A 25,611-nucleotide genomic window follows, 5' to 3' on the forward strand; every position below is an offset into this window, starting at 1 on the left:
AGTCAATTTAAAAATGTTACATAAGACGTTGATCACTGCGAATCCGAGGTTTAATGTATACTCCAGTTAGGACCTGTCGCAAGCAGATGGTAACGAAATGCAGAAAGGCCGATGGAGCATCGATGACGGGTACAGCTGATTCTGAACGTAAATAAATCTAACGTACTGCGAGTAAATAGGCGATGATATTTATTACCGTTCCGTCACGCTACTGTCGACAAGTCAATAGAATTTGTAGCAACGTAAAATATGTTGAAGCAACTGCCAGGAGCAACCTAAAGTTTAATTATTTAGTAACACTTTATCTCGCGAAGAGACACGAACGAGGAAATCAGAGAAATTAGAGCTCAGTCGAAGACTTGTCGCCAGTTGTTGTCCCAGTGTACCATTCTTTAATGGAACAGAAACAGTGAACGGACAGTGGTACTAGAATTATCCTCCGCCACACGCTGTAAGGCAGTTTACGGTTTGTAGTTGTACATCTACATAAAACAGAAAAAGACTGGTTGTGGTTATTTTATGAATATCTATTACTGATATTCGTACTGTGAGGAACGAGTTTCGAGCAGAGGATGGAGTCTCGCGTTTAACTGAGTTAATGGAGGGCTCCGTAACATGGTCAGCCCATGCATCACCAGATATAAAACTTTTAAATTACAGTATCAATGTTTTACTATAAGGGGCGATGCAGCCTGCTTTCATGCTAGCATTATCGTGTATACCATGAAGGTCCAATAAATTGGCAAATGAGCAGTGTTCTTGCACACAAGTACAGATCTCGCTTGTCTGCGAATTTCCTCCACCATTACGCCATGCTCTCGGTGAGGAGGTGGAAGAAGGGGAAACTGCGAACACGCCACATTTAGATGCTAATGATGTGACTTACTGTAATATTTCATATTTCTCAACAGCGTAGGCCACAAACAAACAAAATTTACAATATTAGTAAACTATTTTTGGCATTCTGACGACACAATCAAACTTTTACCTGGTACAAACTGTCAGCATACAGATAGACGCAGACAAATTCACAGATTTGCGCGCTAGGTTGGAACATAATCATGGTTTGTTTAACTTCTTAATCGAAAAGAGTCTTTTGCACAATTAATATGTTGTTCAAAATATTTCATCACGTTGTAAACTCATTATGGAGTAATGGAAACTCTTGTCAAGGGAAACAACATAGACATCCAGTAAAGTTTTAATATGAAAGATTGTCTTTTAAACTGGCAGTACATCGCAGACGAATCAGTCTCATCTAAACATGCACTGAGGTGCTTTCAACTGAAATAGCAAACAGCCCCGGAAACTGATGTAAAATATTCTCAAAATGTTTAGAAAACTATCCTTGTAATTCTTCCAAGGCTACAATAAATTCTTCAGAACTCACATTTTCCTTAACACCAGTGGGATTAGGGAAATGGACACTGTCAGAATTTGTCGTTTCCACAATGTGTGTTCCTTTCTAAATGCGTCACCATCAAACAACAAAGATTTTTCTCATATTGCATCCTGCTACGTCTTACTGTAGGCAGCGTGTAGTCAAGTCCACTTTAAGTGCGAGGACTGCAATCCATTCCGAAAATTGTGTTATTTTTACTACTTTGCTTTTTTGCGTAATAAATTTAACAATAGGGGGCTTTAAATCGAAAAATCGTTCTAGGCGTACCCATAGACTTAACCAGCCTACTTTGCAGCGATGTATAAAATCTCCATGCTCTTCGTTCCATTCCATCGAAAACTGTTGGAACAGACAATCAAATAACGTGTGCACCTTCAGAAAATTTATTTTTCGTACCACCAGTTTCTTCACTAGCTCCACGCCTGCAAACACGGCGCAAAGTGCTGACTGATATACAGAACAGTGACTCTCGTCTGAGATTATTGCAACTTTGTGCTCTACCATCATCAACTAAGTCGATAGTACGATAAACAGACTCGCCACAAAATGGTTCAAATGGCTCTGAGCACTATGGGACTCAACTGCTATGGTCATCAGACCCCTAGAACTTAGAACTACTTAAACGTAACTAACCTAAGGACATCACACACATCCATGCCAGAGGCAGGATTCGAACCTGCGACCGTAGCGGTCGCACGGAGACTCGCCACAGTTGTATAGTGCTTTCATTGACCGAAGTCTTACACAACCGAAGTTTCTATACACTACCACGGTTTGTGGGTCTTAGTCACATCATCAGGTATACCCGAAATGTAGCAGTAGTACGACGTCATGTCCTTGCCCAACCTAGTAATAGGAAAACATCTACCGTATCTAGAACGTCATAATAGCTTCCCAAATGGGGTCTACACAGCTGGGTTATTTGCTGTCAAAATTTTGTGTGCTATAATGACGGTTGACCCACAGTGGATGTTTGCCTACTACTTGTTTTGTTATAGGCATGACGTCCTGGTGCCCAAGGTGGCTCGCCGCTCCTTGGTGCGTTCGTGCTTGGCAATCACAGCGTCCCAGCCTTTGCAGCATGTTTTCCCTTCCGTAGTCTTTGTCTATTCTCTTGCTATTCTTTTTCCCCTCTCTTGGGAAACATGTCTGGGATGCTTTTAGGAATGTGTTCTACACTTTCAGTAGCTGACATCTGAGTTGTCTCTCCACTGTTTTTCAATCCTTTTTTTCTTTATTCGTTCACCTTCTCTTACCCTTCTCTTTTTCTTCTTCTTCCCTGTGCGTTCCTGAAGGCCGGCCCAGGCATCTGACGTACTACACATGACCGGGTAACGCATAATTCCCGGCCGTGAGTCCACAGGTAGGAATCGCACGTACCCCCGGTTCAATCCAGGCTCAGGGAGGGGTGATTGCCTGAGCTAAGCTGCTACCTTCCCAAATAGCCGTTGGCCCCTCTGACGTGTTCGAGAGGTGTCACCTGAGGTGTGAACAATCACCTCAGGTTGGTGCTCCAAGCTCTGAAAGGGAGGCCCACAGTTGGAAGGAGTGCACCATCAGAGACACTATCAATCATGGTGGATTTTCTCAAAATGAACCAATCATCATCTTCGCAGTCAACGTCAACCAAACGTAAACAGAATGAAGCTCATGATTCAAAGACCCTCCTAGCTGCACCACGGTTCCGTGTGATTTCCCGTACTGAAGACGACCAGTCCTTTGCTACAGTAAATCCGCTAGGGATTATTCAGAAAGGTGTTGATACAGTTGCCGGCCCTGCGAAATCCTGCTCTCGTTTACGCAATGGCAGTTTGCTTTTGGTGACTACTTCTGACTCTCGAGCTCAACAACTGCTTGCTCCTGCGCTCCTCCTTGGCTATCTTGCTTGTATCGAGGCCAATGGAACACTGATTCTTCCCGCAGTGTCTCTACTTTGGACTGCTCTATGGTCATACTGAGGCAGTAATCCAAGGTATCGTTGCAGTTATCGGGTGATGAAAAAGGTAGACGCATCCTTAGTGCCCACATGCACTCTTCTTTTCACTTTTGATAGATTGGTGCTTCCGTCAAAGATCAAAGCAGATTATGAAGTTATCATAGTCCAACCGACAATTCCGAACCCAGTGTACTGCTACTAGTGTAATCGTTTCAACCACACTCGATCATCCTGTTGACACCTGGCCAAATATGTAATCTGTGGTTGGGATGCTCACGAGGTCGATTGTTCGCCTTCTCCTCCCCGCTGTATCGTTTACAATGGCCACCATGCCACCTCCTCTCGAGATTGTCCTGTGTATCTCGATGAGCGGGCTGTCCAGGAGATTCGGGTGAAGTGTCTTACCTGGTCGCTCCCAACTTGTTGGCTAGTCACAAACCCTGTTTTCTACTAACTGGCACTTGCAGTGCTATTCTTGCTACATCTCGCACGCAGACCTGCGACCCAAATTCAGCACTGTGGTTATAATGTCGCTCAGTGTCAGGGTAGCATCCCCAATTCCTCCTACAGCCCTGCAACAATCCACCAACCTTTCACGTCATGGGATGAAGTCACTGGTTACACAACCAGCAGGGCAGGAAGGATAGAAGGAGCACCCTTGAAAAGACTTCCTACATCTCCGTAGCTAAAAACCGCCTGAGTCTTGCTGTTCAACCCCGAAAGGGTCCAAGGAGTTAAACAATGGCAAACGGTCTTCTCCTTTGCCGACTCGGAGATCCTCTTGGACGGTGTCGTCACGTGACACTCGCCGCCTGGTCGACTCGACCTCAGTGACGCCAGTGTGCACCGCCTAGTCTTTCTGCCCTGGACTCTGCAGACCGACGGAAGGAGATATCATGGAGCAAGATCCTCCAGTCTCTGTGTGCCGTAGCAGAGAGTCTTAGAAGTTTGGCATTCGGCAATCGCCGAGGTGACACCTCTTCCTTTCCTCGTCATAACTTTCCTCCAATGGAACATTCATGGCCTTTGATCCAACAAAGAGGACTTACGGCTGCTCTTAAAATCGAAGCATCCACTTCTTCTCTGCCTCCAGGAAACAAAACTGTGTCCTCAAGACAGCTTTGAGCTCTCGCATTTCTTCCCAGTCCATTTTTACCTTCCTCTCCCCCCCCCCCCCCCCCCCCAGAGGACGGCATTTCATCCCATGGGGGAGTCATGCTTCTCATCTGGGATGATGATCATAGTCGACCCACCTCCCTGACTACCCAGCTTCAAGCTGTTGCATTCCACATTTTCCTTCTTCGGTTGACCTTTTCCCTTTGCGCCGTTTACATCCCTCTGTCCTTTGATGTCACCAAGGCAGTCTTCCTCCAGCTTACTGGACAGCTTCCTCACCCCTTTCTGCTGCTCGGTGACTTTAATGTCCACCATTCCAGAGCTGCTCTCTTGGCTGAACTTCTCAATCAACTTTACCTCACTTGCCTTAACATAAGCACCAATGTTCCTTTCGGACTCCTATTCCCAATTGGACCTACCTTCATGCACAACTCAGCTTGCCCATCGTCTCGAGTAGTCCATTCTCTCTGTTTTTTATACTCAAGCGACCATTTCCCATGTGCTATCCGTTTGCTGACTCCTACCCCATCTACATGCACACCCAAATGGCAGATTTCTAAGACCGACTGGAGGCCATACTCCTCCCTGGTGACCTTCGACGAACAACATTTCCCCAGTTGTGATGATCAGGCAGAATATCTTACAAACGTTGTCCTTACCACCGCAGAACGTTCCATTCCTTGCGGTTCCTCTTTACCGCGCCATGTCCCTGACCCTTGGTGGATTGAGGCGCGCAGAGACATGCTTCCCACGTTTTTAACCGTCATCCTACAATCGAAAACTGCATTCGTTTGAAAAACTTTCGGGTACGGTGTCGTCGCATTCTTTCGGACAGCGAAAGAGCTAGGTAGATTTCATTTACTAGTTCTTTTAACAGTTCCACTCCCTCGTGTGGGCCAATCTCTGACGACTTTCTGAGACGGAGGTCCATTCCCCAGTTTCTGGCCTGACAGTAGCAGATGATTTCATAGTGGACCCTATTACAATCTGCAACACTTTGGGCCACCATTGTACAGAGATTTCCATCTCCTCCTATCACCCTGCCTTCCTCTATCGGAAACAAGCGGAGGCGGCTCGAGCGACACCCTTTTCTGCTCAGAATCATGAGTGCTACCGTGTCACCTAGGGAACTAGAGCATGTTCTCACTTCATCCCGATCCTCCATCCAAGGGCCAGACGATGTTCACCTCTCTCTTGTGGGCAAGCACTTTCTCCTTCATATGTACAGTCGCACCTGGGCAGAGGGCACGTTTTCCAGATGCTGATGTGAAGCCACTGTCTTACCCATACCTAAGCCTGTTAAGGACAAAATTTTTCCTTCTAGTTATCGCTCCATTTCGATCACCAGCTATGTTTTCAAGATGGTGGAACGAGTGATTCATGTCCAGTTGCTATGGTGCCTCGAGTTCCACAGTTTCCTGACCACTAAATGGTTTGGATTTCGAGTGAGCAGTTCTGCAGTTGAACATTTCGTCACCTTGTCAAGACATGTTATGAACAGTTTTCTGCGGAAATTCCACACTATGCCCATTTTCGTCGATTTGGAGAAAGCTTACAAGACCTATTGGTGGACTGGTATCCTCAGTGTTCACTACACGTGGGGCTTCTGTGGTCGCATGCCTCATTTTCTTCAGGAATCTTTAAAAGGCCGAGTTTCCAAGATACACGTGGGTCATGCCTTGTCGGACACGTTTATCCAGGGAAAGGGTGTGCCTCAGGTTTCTGTCCTGAAAGTCGTCCTCTTTGTTATCACCATTAACCCCATTATGGCCTGTTTCCTGCCGGGCGTCTCCAGCTCCATTTTCGTTGACGAGACGATTTTGCCATCTATTGCAGTTCTCCGCGGACTTGTCGCATTGGACGGCGTCTTCAGCGCTGCGTCGATCGTCTTTACCCATGGAGCACCACAATGGCTTTCGCTTTTCCACTGACAAACCCATTTGCGTGAATCTCTTCCATTCTTTGAAACTACGAACTTCCTGGGGCTCATCCTTCTGTTGCCTCATGGAGTTCGCTTTAGGCTCTTGGCTTTGTTCGGCGGCCTGTGTTCATGCCAGTCTTCATTCACTTTCTAAGGACATTACTCCAACCTCGCTCTTTCGCCATAAGTATCACGACCTTTACACGGAACTTCACAAGAGTACCTTTGTGTACACTGACGGCTCTCGGACTTACTGTGGTGTCAGGTGTGCCTTCGTATCGTCATTGGCACCGACGTTTTTCGGTATCAGCTTTTGGAAGACTGCCCAGTACTTACTGCAGAACTCTTAGCCCTGTATCAGGCACGCAGTACATCCAGAGACACAGGCTTTTTGATTACGTCATCTGCTCCACCTCTCTGTGCCCTTCAGATCCTCTGTGTGCTGTACACCACCCATCCCTTAGTGCAACGGGTTCAGCAAGGCTGTTACTTGCTCACTCTTGGTAGAGCCACTGTGATGTTTACGTGGACTCCTGGTCACGTCATCGACGGGAAACGAGGCTGCTAATGCTGCTACCAAACAGGTAGTCCTGGTATCTCGGCCCGCTAGTTTTTCCATTCCCTCTGATGATCTCTGTGTTGCTGTCTGTTAGCAGATGATGTCACTTGGCAACACCACTGGTCCTTCCTTCATGGGAACACGCTCCGGGAAATTGAACCTATCCCACCGGCTTCAACGACCTCCTCTCGGCCCTCCCGCCGTGAGGTCATTTAGCTAGGTTGCGTATTGGGCATCGCTATTTGTTAACTAGCGCTCCCCCATCAGTTTTTGCTCAGTGCCCTCAACCTCTGAAGGTTCGCTATTTCCTGATGGAATGCCATTTTCTTTTTAACCACTTACGTTCCAATGTATATTTACCGCATGAGTTATCGGCTTTTTAGCAAATGACGTGCTGGCTGTCGACCGTAGCAGTATGGCGAAGGACATTTAATCTTTGGTTCAGAACCTGTTTCTCTACGGCGTATTTCATAGACCTTTCTCCAAGTACCTGTTTTTCGCTGTCTTTCATTCCGTCGATTGGGCTTAAAGTGTAGTCGCTTTTACGCTTTTCTTTTTCTTTCCTTCGCCTGGTACGGTTCTGATAGGGTTGCGTATGACTCTCGTTGTTTTTGGGCCATAAAACAAAACAAAACAATGACTTTCTACTAATGCAAGATTTCAAATACACCTGATGGTAGAACTAAGACCCCGAAACCATGGTAGTGTATAGCGACTTCTGTCGTGCAGCACTTTGGTCAATAAAAGCATTTTACAACAATGGCATGAACACGTCGCAGAATAATTATGGATGTCCCACAAATATAAACCTTTAAATTCTTTGTGAATGGTGTTGCAACCTCATTCCACAGCATATGCAGCACTCGTCGACTGTTGTCAATATAGGTCGGAAGACTGATCACACGTAGTTCTCCACGCTATTCTGTCCGGTTCCAGCCATATCATCTCTCAACAAATCTCTGATTTTTTTTTTAATCTACTTGTCAGTCTGCCGACTAGTCTGACGTAGTCTGCTACAACTCCTTTCCTGTTCTGACCTCTTCGTCTCAGAGTAGCGCGTGCACCCTGCAGCCTCAATTACTTGTTCGATATATTCCAGTCACTGTCTTTGCTTACAGTTTTTACCCTCTACGGCTCCCTTTAGCACCGTGAAGGTTATTCCCTTATTACTTAATACGTGTCCTTTCGTTCTTTTCCTTTTTGTTGTCGGTGATATCCATATGTTCCTTTCTCGTCAGTTCTGCGAATAACTTCATTTTTTATCTTATCAGTCCAATTAATTCCCAGATCCTTCTGTAGCACCACATTTCAAACGATTCGGTTCTTTTCTTTTCCTGTTTTTCCACAGTCCATGATTCACTACTATACAATGCTTTGCTCCAAACTTCCATTCTCATAAATTTCTTCGTTGGAATACAGCTGATGATCGATACTATTAAAGATCTTTTGTCTGTGTAGTCTGCTTTGTTCCCTCCCTGCTTTAGCGATCGTATGTTATTTTTCTTCCAAGTTAGCAGAATTCCTTCTCTTCGTGTACTAGATGACTATCAATTTGGCCGCGCGGGATTAGCCTAGCGGTCTCAGGCGCTGCAGTCATGGACTGTGCGGATGGTCCTGCCGGAGGTTCGAGTACTCCTCGGGCATGGGTGTGTGTGTTTGTCCTTAGGATAATTTAGGTTAAGTAGTGTGTAAGCTTAGGGACTGACGACCTTAGCAGTTAAGTCCCATAAGATTTCACACACATTTTTGAACTACCAATTTAGATATTAAATTTATCGCTGCTTCTCAATATTTTCGGCTCTCTTTTATTCTCAATCCATTTCCTGTGTTCAATAGGCTAGTTATTCCATTCAACATGACATGAATTCTTTCTTTCACTGAAGAGAGCAATGTGATCAGCGATTTACTGATATCCTTTCACAATGAATTTTAATTCCACTATTGAACCTTTCTTTTACCTCCTTCATTGCTTCCTTGATGTAGAGAAGAGTAGCGGCGAAAGACTGCAACCTTGCATTATCTCCTTTTTAACCCGAGCACTCCGTTCTTGATCTTCAGATCTTATTGTTCTGTTTTGGTACTTCTGTCATTCCCTGATCATAACTTACGGGACTGCAGCCGCGTGACGTCGTTGACAACCGCCGATACTTCGACAGTTGACCACCCTCTCAATTTCAAGTCAAGACTGGAGCAAGAAAGCGCTGTGCAAGAGAAATTAAAACCTCGGTCTGAGGTAGCGTTAACTCTGTTCCTCCGTTTTTTGCCAAGCGAGAGAGAAGGATCCTTTGCAGAATTAAAGAAAAACTTTTATCCCTATACACAAGGTTACTTCCTAACTTAATTTCATCTGATTCTTTAATAACACTATCCAGGTAGCGGAAGTGCGTGCCAGAATATCCGTTCTGTTATATTCCGTAGAACGACAGGTGCCAAGATCGTTTCGCTTATGCTCAGTACAGCGGTCCTTCACGGTCGTTATAGTCAAGCCAATATATGACAAGCCACAACTGCAAGGAATACATTAGACACCAGGCTTTCGCAAATCAAGATCATCCTAAATGAAATCTAAAACGTATCTAGATCTTAGATGGAACTGGTAAAACAAATTTCACAACATATTCCAACAAAATACGAACAGTCTTGTTGGAAATACGTCTTGCATAATGGAGAGAAAGTTCGTAGACTTTGGTGCCAACCCGATATTATCGTCAGTCGCCCGGTGCACTGTTGATCGATAGCACAGCGCACGTCAGATCTGTCTTTCACTATACCCATTCTGACAAAAGATGACCTCGGAATGGAGGACCGGTGCACTGTCAAGTGTCGCACACGCCTAAAGTAGGTGAGCAACCACTGCAGAACAATATCTTCATACCGGATTTGCTATAGGATATAAGAAGTTGGAAATTCTGGTATGCACTTCCCGCTATTGTAGTAATGTTTTTAAGAGATCGAAATTAAATTAGCAAGTAACCTTTTAAATGAACATGGAGGTTGTTAGTGCCATTTTGCTTAGAATCCTGTTCTTTACCTTATCAAAACACTGAGAGACAGAGTTCAGTGCTGCCTCACCCGTATTTAGTAATTTTCGCTGTCGGTTACTTCTGGCGTCGGTTATCTTCGGTTGTATGGTGGTGCTAGTATTCGCAGTGTGTTTATGTGTGTGTGTGTGTGTGTGTGTGTATGTCTGTGTTCTTATTTTTCCGGAAGTGCTCTGAAAACCGAGATTCTAAGTTCTCTTGCACAGTAGCTTCTTGCCGCAGTCTTGCGTTGAAAAAGACAGGATGGTCATCTGTAGAAATATCGCCATTTGTCGACGATGTCACCCGGATGGATTCCAGCAAGTTACTGGAATTCCAGCGTTTATTTGGTTACTTCGTCCCAGATCCACGTAAATCAGCGTCCTGTGTTTACACCTATGCCTCGTTTTACGTTTTTGATCCCACCCAGTCTCCAGCGATAGCAAATTGACACTCCCTTACTGCTTGAGTAAATGTGCTATCAACTGATCCCTCCTTTTAATAATGTTCTGCCGTAAATTTGTGACAGCTCGTAGCTTTCATCTTCCATGTTCTACGACTTTGCGGCACCACCCTAGGCTAATTATCTCGTTCCTTACTCCGAACTGGCTAATTTAATATCTGAGGTTCCATGTGCCTGGCCTCACAGCAACCATGATAGCGTAATATTTGAAGGGTGAGTTCAGACAAGAGAATGTAGTCAGATTCTTAAAGATTCATGCGTCTGACTGCACGTTAAATCCATTCAAAATGGTATGGGAAATAAGTGTTACAAAAAGACAGTGAACGTCGGAATGAATGCAGGGATCAGACTCGAAGTCCGAAAACTGAGTCAACAATAGGTTGGCATTATTTCACAAGGCAAACTCATCCTCTGCTGATTCATCTGATTTCCTATCCACCGTTTCAGCCAGTTTGTTGGCTGTCTACTCTCTAACTACCCACTCGCCTTGCTCATTGGCTGCCTGATTGCTGTATCCTTCACTGACTATCCACTGCCTCATTGATCACTTGATTCACTGCCTAAACTGTGATTGATTGTAGCCTACTGCTGTTTGTCGGTTTTGTCAGTGGTGACCCTCACTCTGGCCTCCATTGAACCGATTTTTCACATGTCCGACAGAACAGACATCACTCATATCTATAAATATATGGGCGTGAAGGCTACTTGATGAAAAAGTTTCAATCCTGAAGCACAACCAACGTCCGATCTCCTACGAGTATCAGAAATCTGTGAGTAGAGGGTTAACGGGAGCGGGTCGTAGCAGTGCGGCAAGCAGGATCTTGGGAAACTGGACCTGACAGAAAGCTTTCCAGGACGGTCTAGACGTTTCCAAATTTTCAACTCTTGCATTTGCATTGCCGCAGTAACTTGTGTGGCTGGAAGTTATTACTTCCTTCCTGTCTCCTTCCCATCCCATTTCCTTTCCATTAATTTCACTCCAGTTACTCTTGTGTTACCATTTGTCGCCCTGGTCGAATTGCTTATGGTAGCATGCATCATAGCCATTCTGTGGAACAGCACTTTGACGCTACATTTTAGCCGCAGCCTCGAAGCTGGCAACTCGCTGCTGCTACACTGCATCAGGCTTCTATTTGGAATCTTTACCCTGCAGCTGTTCATATTTATTTTTGATTGGGTTACTTGCAGTGTATGAAGCAAAGACTACGATCTATGTACCGTCTGACGACAGTAAGAATGATTCCTCTACGCCAAATATGAAACTGAACAGGAGAAGGAGGAGGAATGGGTGCAGTCTTTGAACGTAGGCTTACACACTGCAGATACTTTCACCAGTTCTGAAAACATCTCAGAAATTATCCAAAGTACTTTTTCAGGGAGTTATGTATTTTCCAAATATTTTTAAATGTTACTGAAACAGATTAGTTTAAGATACGTAGATTCGGCCCAAAATTGTTAACGTAATTTCATTTGAAGAGTAAGTCTAGGCCTATTCATATTGAAGTAATATTTCATCTACTTTTATCCCTATATCTTTCACACACTACATCCTGTACTTGTAGATTTTCGCGCTGTTATTCTAATGAAAACAAGAAACGAGCTCGAGTCTCGGTCCAGCACACAGTTTTAATCTACCAGGAAAGTTTCACATCCGAGTACACTCCGCTGCAGAGTGATAATCTCATTCTGGAAACATCCCCTAGGCTGTGGCTAAGCCATGTCTCCGCAATATCCTTTCTTTCAGGAGTGCTAGTCCTGCATGGTTCAAAGGAGAGCTTCTGTAAAGATTGCAAGGTAGGACACGAGGTACTGCGGAAGAAAACCTGTGAGGACGCGGCGTGAGTCGTGCTTCGGTACCTCAGATGGTAGAGCACTTGCCCGCGAAAGGGAAAGGTCCCGAGTTCAAGTCTCGGCACACAGCTTTAATCTGCCAGGAAAGTGTTTCACATCAGCGTACACTCCGCTGCAGAGTGAAAATCTCATTCTGGAAGAACATGATAAATCAGATGAAAAAGATGAACTAATTTTCAAAAATTATTACACCTAATTTTAACCATCACGAGGGTCTTACGATTATCTATATTCCACTGGTCGTAGTGGGATAAGAGAAGCATGAGGACACTTTTATTATCTAATAGATATGCAAATTAATTACATTAATCAAGTAATTACCTCTACCCATCCCCACCCCCAGATAATGCATGTTCTTCCCCAACCAGCATGTGGGTCTGCACCCCCTCCCTACCCTCACCTATCCTATGGGCGGGAGTTTCTAATTTAGACAGGAGTTTTGAATTTAGGCGAGGGTTTCGAATTTAGGCGGAAGTTTCGAATTTAGGCGGGAGTTTCGAATTTAGGTGAGTGGTTCGAACTTAGGTGGGTGTTTCGAATTTGGGCGGGTGTTTCGACTTTAAGTGGGTGTTTCGAATTTAAGCGGGTATTTGGAATTTAGGCGGGAGTTTCGAATTTAGGCGGGAGTTTGTCGAATTTAGGCGAGGGTTAGGAATTTAGGCAGGAGTTTCGATTTCGGGTGCGACTTTCGAATTTAGGCAAGAGTTTCAAAAATGTTAGGAAATTCTGTGTCGCAGGGCTGTGCTGAAGACCCCCACCTGGGAACTGAAGGAAATTGAAATGGATGTGCCCTTTCAGGGGCTAGAACCAAAGTCCTTCTGGACAGAAAACCCAATTGCAGCCCCAACAGAATTTCATCACCAGAGGCGCTTGAAATGGGCAGTAGCTAATATGAGCCCAGCAGCACTGCAGTCTCATTTGCAGCACAATAGGAAGAAGCCACAGAAGACTAAGTACCCTTGCTGGACATCTGTGTTCACTGTCGTGTGAGGAAAATGAAATCATTGTGTTGCTATTATTGCTTGTACATAGTTTTTCTTCTTTCCTCATCAGTGTATGTGAAGCGTTCCAGCCTGTCGCCGTCTGCATTAGTAATATGTCCGAGCCTGTCCAGACCTGCAGCAGTGGCTGCACCCTGGGATCCTGTTGTGCACCTGGCCAGCTTATTGAAGCAGGTCAATTAGTTGTTATTGTTAGTGGAAGACACCCAGCCAGCTCGATTTACAAAAGGGCACCAGTGGTCCTAATCAGCCTGATGAAGGTCACACTACTGGACCCCATCCTAAGCGCCATTGAAGAATATTCTGATGATATTACGTGGACGAAGTGAGAATGTAGTGGATGAGAAGATGCCAATTATGCCCTGTGCACCACTACTGTTAACTTCCGAGTATACTTTTAACTGTCATTGGTTCAAAGTGTTTACATGTCGCTACAGAAGCATCTGCAGACAGTGACTGGTGTGGGTTTCGGAAGTGGAATGAGATGAACTGTGTCATGCAAAATCCTACATCAAGCGGTTGTTGACCGCTGAGTATCATCAGAGACATCCTCCTCCTGACTTTTCTGTGCTGCTCTTGCTCTGTCCATTACAACAGTGTATGATGACACTGCAATCTGTGTGAAATCGGGTGACACATCCATTTATCTACAGCGCTCCATGGTTACAAACTTGTTCGGTCTACAGATGGTCCTATCCATTGTGTTAGGAAGACTGAACAGACCGGTGCCATGTGTTAAAGCTGTGGATAGGGGCATTGCAGAATATATTTGTATGAGCAGTGTGTATACAGACGACTAGAACAGTGGGTCAATATGTTACCGACGGAAAGTAGTGTACTGCCAATAAGATTGAGAGAAATACATACTGAAATCTGTGCTTACAAGAAGGCTTTATTTTCGATATTCTGTACAGGTGTTAGGATACAGAAAGAACCTGTTGATGTAGTGCATCCCTTGTATGATTACTGAATAAAAATATAGATAACTACGTATGTGCTTTATTTCTTACCTCTCATTATGTTACAAACACTAAAGCTGTTGCTACCAATATTTTCGCTGCAAACATACGACAGCAGAAAATTATGTCATTTTACGAAATTCTCTGTAAAAGCTCATTGCATGCCAGAAACTGACATAGTCGGTATCACGACAGGGAATAGTGCTGATCATTTTCTATAAAATCACATTGCATGTTAGTAGCTGATGTAGCAGGTATCAAAGCAGTGTGGATGAAGCATTAAGACTTTGTTGTAAGCGACTAGAGTTGTAACGGTGTGCAAGAGGACTGGAAGAAGAATGGCGAACTCATTGTGGACAACATACTTGTGATAATTGTAGATCCAGCCAACTGCGGCAAGACAAATGTTCTCGTGTCGCTGCTAACACATGTGAATGGAATCTGATTTGAGCATGTATGTATATTTTCAAAACGTTGTTTCAGCCCCACATACTTCTGATAATTGTAGGTCCAGCCAACTGCGGCAAGACAAATTTTCTCGTGTCGTTGCTAACACATCTGAACGGAATCTGATTTGAGCATGTATGTGTATTTTCAAAACATTGTTTCAGCCCAAATATCAACTATTACAGGAGACATTGCACGATGTAGGTGGTGTAACATTCAGTGAGAACACTGATACCTCTTAAAGCCAAACACAGTGTTCATATTTTACTATGTTGCTGTGGAAAATCAAGAAATCTCATAACAGCTCATGAGGGACGCCAAGAGATGAATACACTAAACAGATTCAGAAGGATGTAGGTTGCAGTAAGTACTGTGAGATGAAGAGGCTTGCACAGGATAGAGTAGCGTGGAGAGCGGCATCAAACCAGTCTCTGAACTGAAGACCACACACACGCACCCTCTCTCGATTAATGTAGCTTCTTTGACCATACTTTTCGATTTCTTTGCTCTTCCCTTGCGGACTTATTGTAAATAAAATCCGTCCAGGCCCATTTCTTTTGCTTTAATGAACTACAAAAAGCGCACAAAAGCAGATGATCGAGGGAAGTTCTTGGCCTTCGATCGCAAGACTGACCACAATGGCAAAAGGGTCAGCAGTGTGATCAATGACACAACGATACTGAAGACAGTGAACCCCTCTGCGTCGACGACACATTGAAATGTGTCCAAGAGACAAGGGATTTTGGAAAGATATGGTTTTGAGACAACTTCCTTCGCAAAAGAATTATTCCCCACTGTGATCTCTGAATGAAAAATATTCAGGAAGAAATTACCGGTGTAATAAATAAACCAGCATTTCTATGACTCAGACAATAAGATTTCGAATGGGTTAGTGAAACAGGATCACCTTGTAACCTCCCCCTCACTTATCGACCTCAATGACAGTGAAAAATTAAACCGCGTGTACCTAATGGAAATTTGGGAAAAGCAATCGTCCCCGAAGTTAATCTGTCGGTAAAGAGGGAGGAAAGGGTTACATCTAAATGAAAGGAAAATGCAAATGAAGTGGTGGAAATTAATTTTGAAAAAGGGTAAAGTTAATAAACAAACTAAACGTGTGGTCGTTACGTTAACAATTAACTAGCGTTAATCAGATATTTGAGATTTGGGGAAAATTACGGTCGCCAGTCCTATGGACAACTACTATAATAACTGAAAATGAAAGATTAATGCACATATAATTAACACTAAAAGCGTGGCAAATGAAGGTTGACACGTGTTGTGTGAAAACTGAATGTTTGTTAGAAGTAATAAATTTCGCTACACTGTGATTTAATGTAGCAAAAGAATTAATAAAACCGGAAAACTGAAAGTTAATTTAGTGACTGAAATTAATAGTGAACTTTGTTTCTGAAGCACTACGAAATTCAATAAAATAAGGTTAGGCTTGGGCTACCTCAACAATCATTTCAAAAGCTACTTGAATCTACGCAATTTAGAAATAAGAGATTTAACTTTGAACTTGAATTAAATGATTCTGAACAGTTAACGGAAGTAAAATTTGGTACGTACCAAGCTGAGCTGCTGTCACATGTAAGCTAAAATATGCTAACAAAACTCGCACTCTTTGTTTGTGCTTGTGTAATCTAAATATTGTAGCCAGCTATGAATACTTTAACTGAACTTTGAAACTAAAGCAGTGAATGGAATGATATTACTTTAATGCTGGCGTCTGAATTTCAACGACACTCGGGTTCATTTCGGAAAAATGAAGGAACCCTGCTTGGTAATGCAATTGGGACAATGAGCAACAAAGGTTCACGCTAAGTTGCTGTAATTTTGTGAGGCAAATGGAACAATTTTAAAAGCTGAGGTCGGCCATACAGTTCTAAAACTTTACGTGGTTCCAGTCTCCCTTGTTGGTTGATTGAAGGTTTGAAGTCGTAGGTCGAGGAGGTGGCGACAATCACTCATGTGTCGGCCGTCGCTGTTGCAGAAGCTGGATGTTGGCGCGCCTTCTTCTAGACACTGCCACCAGGCGAAACGGGCTCTTGATGTGTGTCAGCTAATGCTTCCCGTCCGCGACACCGTGTCAGAAACTATCATAGCAAGTCGAGCGCAATTACATGCTGCCAAACCCCGAAAGCGCGGCAACTCGCGGGAGCGTCGCACAACACACCTGCTCCACCGCCCTCCTCCAGCCAGACTCCCTCTGCCCGCGCTCCATGCGGCAGAGTTAACACATCCAAAGATCCTAAACACTTTGGTTCTCTGTACGACCTATCGATGTAATCGTTCCATAGCATAGTTTTCCCTAGGCCAGACCAAGCGTAAAAATACAAATAATATCTTCAGGTAACAAAATAAGGAAAAATATTTATAGTACAATAGATGGAAATAGGAGGATATGCATTTCCGGCGTTACAACCTGAACGGAGAAATAAGTAAAGTTAGAGATTGTGGGATCCTACCCACTCGTCTAACATAGGGTGCCTAGGATGCTGCTTTCTGGGACAGCTAGACAACAGTCAAGCAAATCTTATTAACGGAGTTTATTTCAGTAAATTGAATTGAAATTACCTAACTTTGTCTTTCTACAATGAAGTGTCGCAAGCAAATGGCGACATGCAAATAATCAGTGTTCTTCGATATACGTATGCAGTTTCCATGCAAGCAAATCACACAAGTTCACAAGTCACTGCTGTAGAATTTGTATCACAGCTCGTCGTTTAGAGCAGCTCTTCTAGTGCGGCTCATGTTCTAGTGCGGCCGAGGCTAGCTGGAGCGGCGCTTACATTCTTTTCGCATACGTGCCACTCCTGTCGTGGTAACGTCCTAGTCAGTGCTCTATTAGCTGGCGTCGTCTCGCAGCCTTCTTTGCTGTATCGTTCCAGGCCGACGTGCCGGCGCTTGATATTACACCGGAACAGAAATGGTATGGATGAAGGACCTAAGATGGTGGAGATAATCGTTTCTGGTCATACACCGAGGTGACAAAAGTCATGGAACACCTCGTAATATCGTATCGGACCTCCTTTTGCCCGCCGTAGTGTAGCAGTTCGACATGGCAAGGACTCAACAAGCTCTAGAGGAAAGGAAAAATTATGGTGCAGTGAGGTGGTTTTCTATGACTACTTCCAAGTCGCCATTCGTCTTCCAAAATATTCAAAATACACCATACCCTCCCTCCCCCCCCCCCCCCCAGTTCTAGCCCCCTCCACTTACAAACTACGGTATAGGCGCCCGTAATTGTATTATCCAGCTACAGACCTGCTGATATTGTACTATTAGAGGACACTGAGTGTATGATAAGCATAATAACGAAAATATAGGACACAATAGAAAAATTTAAATTATTCCACTTCTTGATTTTTGGTGAATAAATCAATTATGACTGGAGAGTAGTTCATTACGAGAGAAGTGGAGTGTGAAGAAGGAATTACATTATTAAGGCAAGGTAGGTAACTATTGGTCCATTAAAAGCAAGAACAGTATTCATCTAAAATTAGAGCTTTATATAGCTCTGATAACTAGGATGTTGATGTTGGATTTGATCTTATATGACTCAAGGATTTAGTGAACTTTATGCTGACACGAGGCCATGAAATACGTAGAGGGCACGTGTACTTTTAGGTACTGAAGGAGCAAGAAATCTATGAGGTTATTTTAAAGTTTTGTTGGCACTAAGAAACTGCCTCTCCCTGTCTACTGCAACCCTCCCCCACCCCCACCCACCACCCCACCCCTCACAAAACAGCAAGGAAAAACTTGTTTCCCTCGTTCTCCGCATCGCTCTCTGCAAAAAGCGCATAAGTGGTAGTTGCTACCTCATCTGTCGTGTCTTTACAGTATATCCTTCAACGTGTTGTGGACGGACGGTCATTTCGCTGCCGTGCAAGAGTGTAGCGGAAGCCCTTAATAAGAGGCTATGTTCCTGGAAGCTGAAATAAGGCATCGTTATAAATTGCTGGGAAGGTCAGGTTCATGTAACCTGTGCGATTCCGCTGTACAAGAAGCAAATGACACAGGTGTTCCCTTACTGTCCGCTAAACTAACATAATACACGTTAAAATTAACTTATTGGCAATTATTTTATTTAACAGTTTTTTGTTTATTCATTTATTTCACCCGGTAAATTTATGGCCTTCAGACGCACCCTTGCATCTAACGACACATCCTTAGTGAGTAGACCTTACAATCTGTCTAGAACATAGGCTATATCCTATCAGGAGCAACATGCCAGGTGATTGTGTGAAATGATGGGTTGGGCGGATTGGGACAAGAGACGAAACAGCGAGGTAATCGGTCTCATCGGATTAGGGAAGGAAGTCGGCCGTTCCCTTTCAAAGGAACCATCCCGGCATTTGCCTGGAGCGATTTAGGGAAATCACGGAAAACCTAAATCAGGATGGCCGGACGCGGGATTGAACCTTCGTCCTCCAGAATGTGAGTCCAGTGTGCTAATCACTGCCCCACCTCGCTCGGTTTGTGTGAAATAACCTTGTAACATAAGCCAACATGGTCTTAATGTGGTAATACTGCATTACGCATACAATAATGATGACATCCTCGTGGGTAAAATATTCCGGTGGTAACATAGCCCCCAACCTCCCCCCAATTCGGATAACTGGGTGGGGACTACTAGGCAACATGTCCTCATCAGAAGAAATAAAACTGGCCTTCTACGGATCGGGTCATGAAACGATAGAGTCTGCAATCGGGCAGGTACATTAGAAAATATAAAATGGGAAATGGTCAGGTTGAAGTTAGATATACTGGTAATTAGTGAAGTTCGGTAGCTGGCAGAATAGCACTTCTGGTCAGGTGATTACAGGGTCATAAATACATAATCAAGTAAGGGCAATGCAGGAGTAGATTTAATAATGTATAGGAGAAGATGAATGCGGGTAAGCTACTATGAACAGCACATTGAACGACAGACACGAAGGCAACACCTATCAGGAGTACAAGTGTATACGCCAACTAGCTCATCAGATAGATGGAAAACCAGTAAGAAGTAAAGAAGAGAAAGCTGACAGGTGGAAGGAGTACGTAAAAGGGCTCTACAAGAGAGATGAGCTTAGAAGACAATATTATAAAGGGTGGTCCATTGATAGTGACCGGGTCGAATATCTCAGGAAATAAGAATCAAATGGTTCAAATGGCTCTGAGCACTATGGGACTTAACTTCTAAGGTCATCAGTCACCTAGAACTTAGAACTACTTAAACCTAACTAACCTAAGGACATCACACACATCCATGCCCGAGGCAGAATTCGAACCTGCGACAGTAGCGGTCACGCGGTTCCAGACTGTAGGGCCTAGAACCGCACGGCCATTCCGGCCGGCAAAATAAGAATCAAACGAAAAAACTACGAAGAACGAAACTCGTCTAGCTTGAACGGGAAAACAAGATGGTGCTATGGTTGACCCGCTGGATGGCACTGCCATAGGTCAAACGGATATCAACTGCATTTTTTAAAATAGGTACCCCCATATATATTACATATTCGTGTAGCACGTAAAGAAATATGAATGTTTTAGTTGGACCACTTTTTTCGTTTTGTGATACATGGCGCTGTAATAGTCACAAACGTGTAAGCACTTGGTATCACGTAACATGCCGCCAGTGCGGACGGTATTTGCTTCGTGATACATTACCCTTGTTAAAATGGACCGTTTACAAATTGCGATATCGTGTTGATGTATGGCTATTGTGATCAAAATGACCAACGGGCGTGTGTTGTGTATGCTGCTCGGTATCCTGGTCGACAGCATCCAAGTGTCCGGACCGTTCGCCGGATAGTTACGTTATTTAAGGAAACAGGAAGTGTTCAGCCACATATGAAACGTCAACCACGACATGTAACAAATTATGACAGCCAAGTAGGTGTTTTAGCTGCTGTCGCGGCTAATCTGCACATCAGTAGCAGACGTACTGCGCGAGAATCGGGAATCTAAAAAACATCGGTGTTGAGAATGCTACATCTACATCGATTGCACCCGTACCATATTTCTATGCACCAGCAATGGCATGGCAACGACTTTGAACGTCGTGTGCAGTTCTGCCACTGGGGATAACAGTAATTAAGGGACAATGGCGGATTTTTGCACGCGTTCTGTTTAGCGAGGAAGGGTCATTCACCAACAGCGGTAACGTAAACCGGCGTAATATGAACTATTGGACAACAGAAAATCCACTATGGCTGTGACAAGTGGAACATCAGCGACCTTGGTGGGTTAATGTAAGGTGCAGCACTGTGGGAGGAAGGATAATTCGCCCCCATTTTATCGATGGGAATCTAAATGGTGCAATGTATGCTGATTTCCTACGTAATGTTCTACCGATGTTACTACAAGATGTTTCACTGCATGACAGAATGGCGATGTACTTCCAACATGATGGATGTCCGGCACACAGCTCGCGTACGGTTGATACGGTATTGAATAGCATATTTCATGACAGGTGGATTGGTTGTCGAAGCACCATACCAAGGCCCGCACGTTCACCTAATATGACGTCCCCGGATTTCTTTCTGTGAGGAAAGCTGAAGGATAATTGCTATCGCGATCCAGCCACAACGCCTGACAAAATGCGTCAGCGCATTGTCAGTGTATGTGCGAACATTACGGAAGGCGAACTACTCGCTGTTGAGAGGAATGTCGTCCCAGGTATTGCCAAATACACTGCGGTTGACGGACATCATTTTGAGCATTTATTGCATTAATGTGGTATTTACAGGTAATCATTCTGTAGCAGCATGCGTTCTCAGAAATGATAAGTTCACAAAGATACACGTATCACATTGGAACAACGTAAATAAAATTTTCAAATGTACCTACGTTCTGTTACCAACTGTTCGTCTAAAATTGTGAGCCAAATGTTTGTGACTATTACAGCGCCATCTGTCATAGCGAAAAAAGTGGTCCAACAAAAACATTCGTATTTCACTACGTACTTCACGAGTATGTAATGAAAAATGGGGATTTCTATTTAAAAAAACGTTGTTGATATCCGTTTGACCTATGGCAGCGCCATCTAGCGGGCCAAGCATAGCGCCATCTGGTTTCCCACTTCAAGCTAGATAAGTTTCGTTCTTTGTAGGTTTTTCGTTTGACGTTTATTTCGTGAGATATTTGGCCCGGTCGCGATCAGTGGACCACCCTGTATAAAGCGAAGAGGACGTAGAAAAAGATGATAAGGAAAACATAATACTGTAGGAAGAAATTGAGAGAGTACTCAAAGACCTAAACCTAAACAAGGGCCATGGAGTAGACGACATTCGGTCAGAACTATTTATATCTCTTGGACAACCAGCCATGACACGCCATTCTACCCAGTGTTCAATGAGTATGAAACAAGCAAAATACCCTCAGACGTCAAGCAGAATCTAAGAATTCCAGCTCCAAAGAAAGCGGGTGCTGACACTTGTGTATATTAACGAACTATGATTGCAAAGTACTAACACGAGTTATTCATAGAAGGATGGAGAAACTCAGGGTCGTTAGTTCAGATTGCGGAAAAATGTAGGGACACACGGGGCAAATCTGACCCTACAACGTCTCTTAGACGACAGGTTAAAGAAAGTCAAATTTACGTTGATAGCATTTGTAGACTTGAAGAAAGCAGTTGACGATGTTGACTGGAAGATAACAGGAGCGAAAGGCTACTTAAAATTTGTAAGTTGTTTACCACCACACAAATCACAGTTAAAAATTAACTGCATTGTTCTTCGTATGAACTTAAATAAGGAAGATGGATTAGTTAATGGAACCAGATGCATGTCAAATGTTTATATAATAATGCCAATGATAACCACTTTTTAACGGGACTCTCACAAAATAAGCGAATTTTGATTCTACTTGTGCATATGACTTACTCGGGTACTATTTTATCTTTTCAGTTTCAGACAACACAATCCCAAATTATTCCTGCAATTGCTATTACTATTAACTAGTCACAAGGACAAACATTCAAAAAAGTTAAAATTTCATTAAGACAACCGTTTGCACGCACGGTGAATTAGCTGTAGCAACAACTTGAGGCCGGTCTTTCGATGGTTTGAAATTTTATAGTTGTGAACATAGTGAGCGAGGACATTTAGATGATGATGAAAGAATGTTTACTGAAAATGTTATTCATGCCGAGCTTTTGTATCCTTAAATTGTAGAGTAATGCAATTATTTCCCTCATTTGTGTCTTTTAGTCTCTCATGTTTCCTGTTCACTCTGTCTTACCCCTTTCCTAGTAGCGATCAGTTAAGGCCTAAAAATCTGCATAGTGTTCAAGTAAGAAGTAAGAATCTGCATGTGGATAAGTTCCAGTTACTCATATTAAAAATTGAGTTATACGTTACTTTCTAAACTCTGTTGATCAAATTTCGACCACAGGCGATACTAGCTTGTTCTTACTTATTCAGCGTTTATATGGTGCGACATCCTACCGACGCTGGCTGTAGTTTGAGTAAACACACAAAGATACTGATGAGTTTTCGGAGGAAGAATTTGTGTAAGAACGACACAATTTTCAAATTAATGTGCAATAAATTCATTAGGTAAACAGTTCCCTAAAAAATTTAATCATAGAAATTACTATAAGGAGGCGTATGCTTAAGTCAGCAATGGTAACTTTAACCAGCGAGGTGTATGTATAGCAGTGGAAAAGAGATTAGTCGGGCATAGTGACACAGTCGCGAATTGCACAGTGACACGAATATAAAATAAATTTCCTTTACTTTACGTCTGTCGTCCCAATTTTTTGTCATCAGATTACAGATTTTGGTCGATACTGACCATCTCCAGATCTGTTTAGGACATGTCTTTATAAAACAGATATCAATATGGTCAATGTAGACCGTAACCGTTAGTCTCATGACAAAAGATTTGTGATCATGCAGGTAAAGTAAAGAAAATTTATTAGATTAGTCGGTTACTTTCTGCAAAAACATGGCTGGTTTACTGTTTTTCAAATAGTAATCACTACCTGAATTTAATTTTCGCCCTAATATGAATATAACAAAGCTGTAACGCTCTAACCTAGGTGTGGGGGACGGGGGCGGGGGGGGGGGGGGGGTGAAATTTGACTTTGGAGCTCACAAGGGGAGCATAATTAAATGAGAAAAATTTTCAATTGTGTTACAGATTTTATGGAATTCGTGAAGAAGACAACTAAGAAATTCTGGCCTATTCATCGATTATGGCTTGGTCCCTTCGCAGAAGTAAGAATAACTAAACCAGAGCATATAGAGGTAAGTGGAACATGAAAGGCTGTCGACATATATTCTCAATTGCCGGTCGCATTATCCCCAATTCCAGGTTAAGGAAAGGCTACTGAGAGACACTTCACAGAACTACCCATTGTTTGATAACAGTGTGATCCCTTCTTCTGACGGAACTGTTCCAGTGGAACAGTACTGAAGAAAGAACCGATAGAGGTACTCAAAGTACCCTCCGCCACACACCGTCAGGTGGCTTGCGGAGTGTGCATGTAGATGTAGATGCAGATCATTAAGCAAGACCTCTGTGGTTAGTTCACCTGCCAACGACACAATGAGGGCCAGAGTACGGAGCTGTCAATGCCAGTTTCACTCTATCTGTGCGTGACTGTAACACAAGGTGCACATAGATATGTGAAGTTCCATGCCTCGATGCTTGAAGAGGCCAGTTTGAGTCATCTCTTTCCTCTGGAAATAAAATCTGCTTGATTGGTGTCATCCGTCCTGACTGCACTTGGATTAATGAACTCACCAGGAACCCGCAGCGTTTCACTATAAACGAGCTCAAACCGACGAAGAGTCCAGGTCAGATTCGTAAGTGGTTCGCAGGCCGTGCAAGACCACCGGTGAAGCCGTGAATCGTGACACTGGAATGCAGCTTTTAATGAACGATGCCAGCATTTTATCATGCCATTGCTTTCTGGATGATAGCTTCTGGTCTTGTGATGTACAGCACCATAGAATTTGTTCAGCTGGACGTACAGTTCAGCCGCGGACTGTTGTGATTTTTCTGATATGTAGCGGACAACAGGAGTGTGAAATCCAGTGTGAAACGAAGATGGGAATTGATGTTACTATTGAAATATTGTCGAATGATATGTCTTCAGGCCAGCGGTAAAGCGGCTGATTGCTGTTAACAGCGGAGGCAGTGGTCATACTACATCAATACGGCCACGTGCGAATCTTGAGGCAGTCAGGGAAATTTTTCCACAGGCGCTGGTGAGATATCTGACAATGATGATACTGAATACATACGCGAGTCCACGCTGGACAATCTTTTTGTATGTCAGACCACAAGAAATGGTTAGCAATCGGTTGAATTGTAGATCAGATGCCAGGGTGGCATAAGTGGTGAAGGCTCTCAAAAGCGTGTCTGCAGAACAACGAACGTAGTAACGGAGGAGATTTCCCATTCGAGGCTTAGCAATAAAGAATTACGTTTGTGTCAGGAACATCGATCAGTTTCAGCTGATGGATGAAGGAAGCTTCCTTCAAAATGTCTTGAAGCTCCTGGTCTAACACTTCCGCTTTTGTTCAGCATAATCTATTGCATTCGTTACGCTATTTAAACGCGATAGGTAGTCGGCTATCGTGTAATCAGTTCCTGAAATGTAGTGTGCAACTTTGCTGAACGGAGTGATAAATTTCACCTGATTGTATTGCGGTGGCGAGAGTTTATCGTTATTACTTCCGAAGGCGTAAGCGACTGGTTTGTGGTCGTTGAAAATCGTAAATTCTCCTGCATTCAACTGTGAGCGAAAGAATTTAATCGCTTCATACACAGCAAGAAGTTCGCGACTTTATGCGCTCCATGTTTGTTGTGATAGAGAGCTCTTGTACGAAAAGTGCAAGTTGCTACCACACATCATCTGCATGCTGTTGCCATGCTGCACCGACTAGGGTTTGGCTTGTATCCAGCACCGGCGAGAGAGGTCCTTCTA

General features: G+C 43.6%; 1 protein-coding gene across 2 annotated transcripts in view; it reads left to right on the plus strand.

Annotated features, from left to right (window-relative positions):
- The window catches only part of LOC126282122 (cytochrome P450 4C1-like), a 103,609-nt gene that overhangs the window by 7,140 nt on the left and 70,858 nt on the right, over window positions 1–25,611 (plus strand). For both annotated transcript variants that reach the window (XR_007551330.1, XM_049981591.1), the window contains exon 2: window positions 23,817–23,923. Coding sequence is in view for 1 of the 2 variants with exons in the window: in XM_049981591.1 (XP_049837548.1) it covers window positions 23,817–23,923 (107 nt within the window). In the remaining variant the exon portion in view is untranslated. The remainder of the gene's footprint in view (window positions 1–23,816; window positions 23,924–25,611) is intronic.

This window comes from Schistocerca gregaria, chromosome 7 (genome assembly GCF_023897955.1).
Source record: "Schistocerca gregaria isolate iqSchGreg1 chromosome 7, iqSchGreg1.2, whole genome shotgun sequence".
In the NCBI taxonomy this organism is placed as follows: domain Eukaryota; kingdom Metazoa; phylum Arthropoda; class Insecta; order Orthoptera; family Acrididae; genus Schistocerca; species Schistocerca gregaria.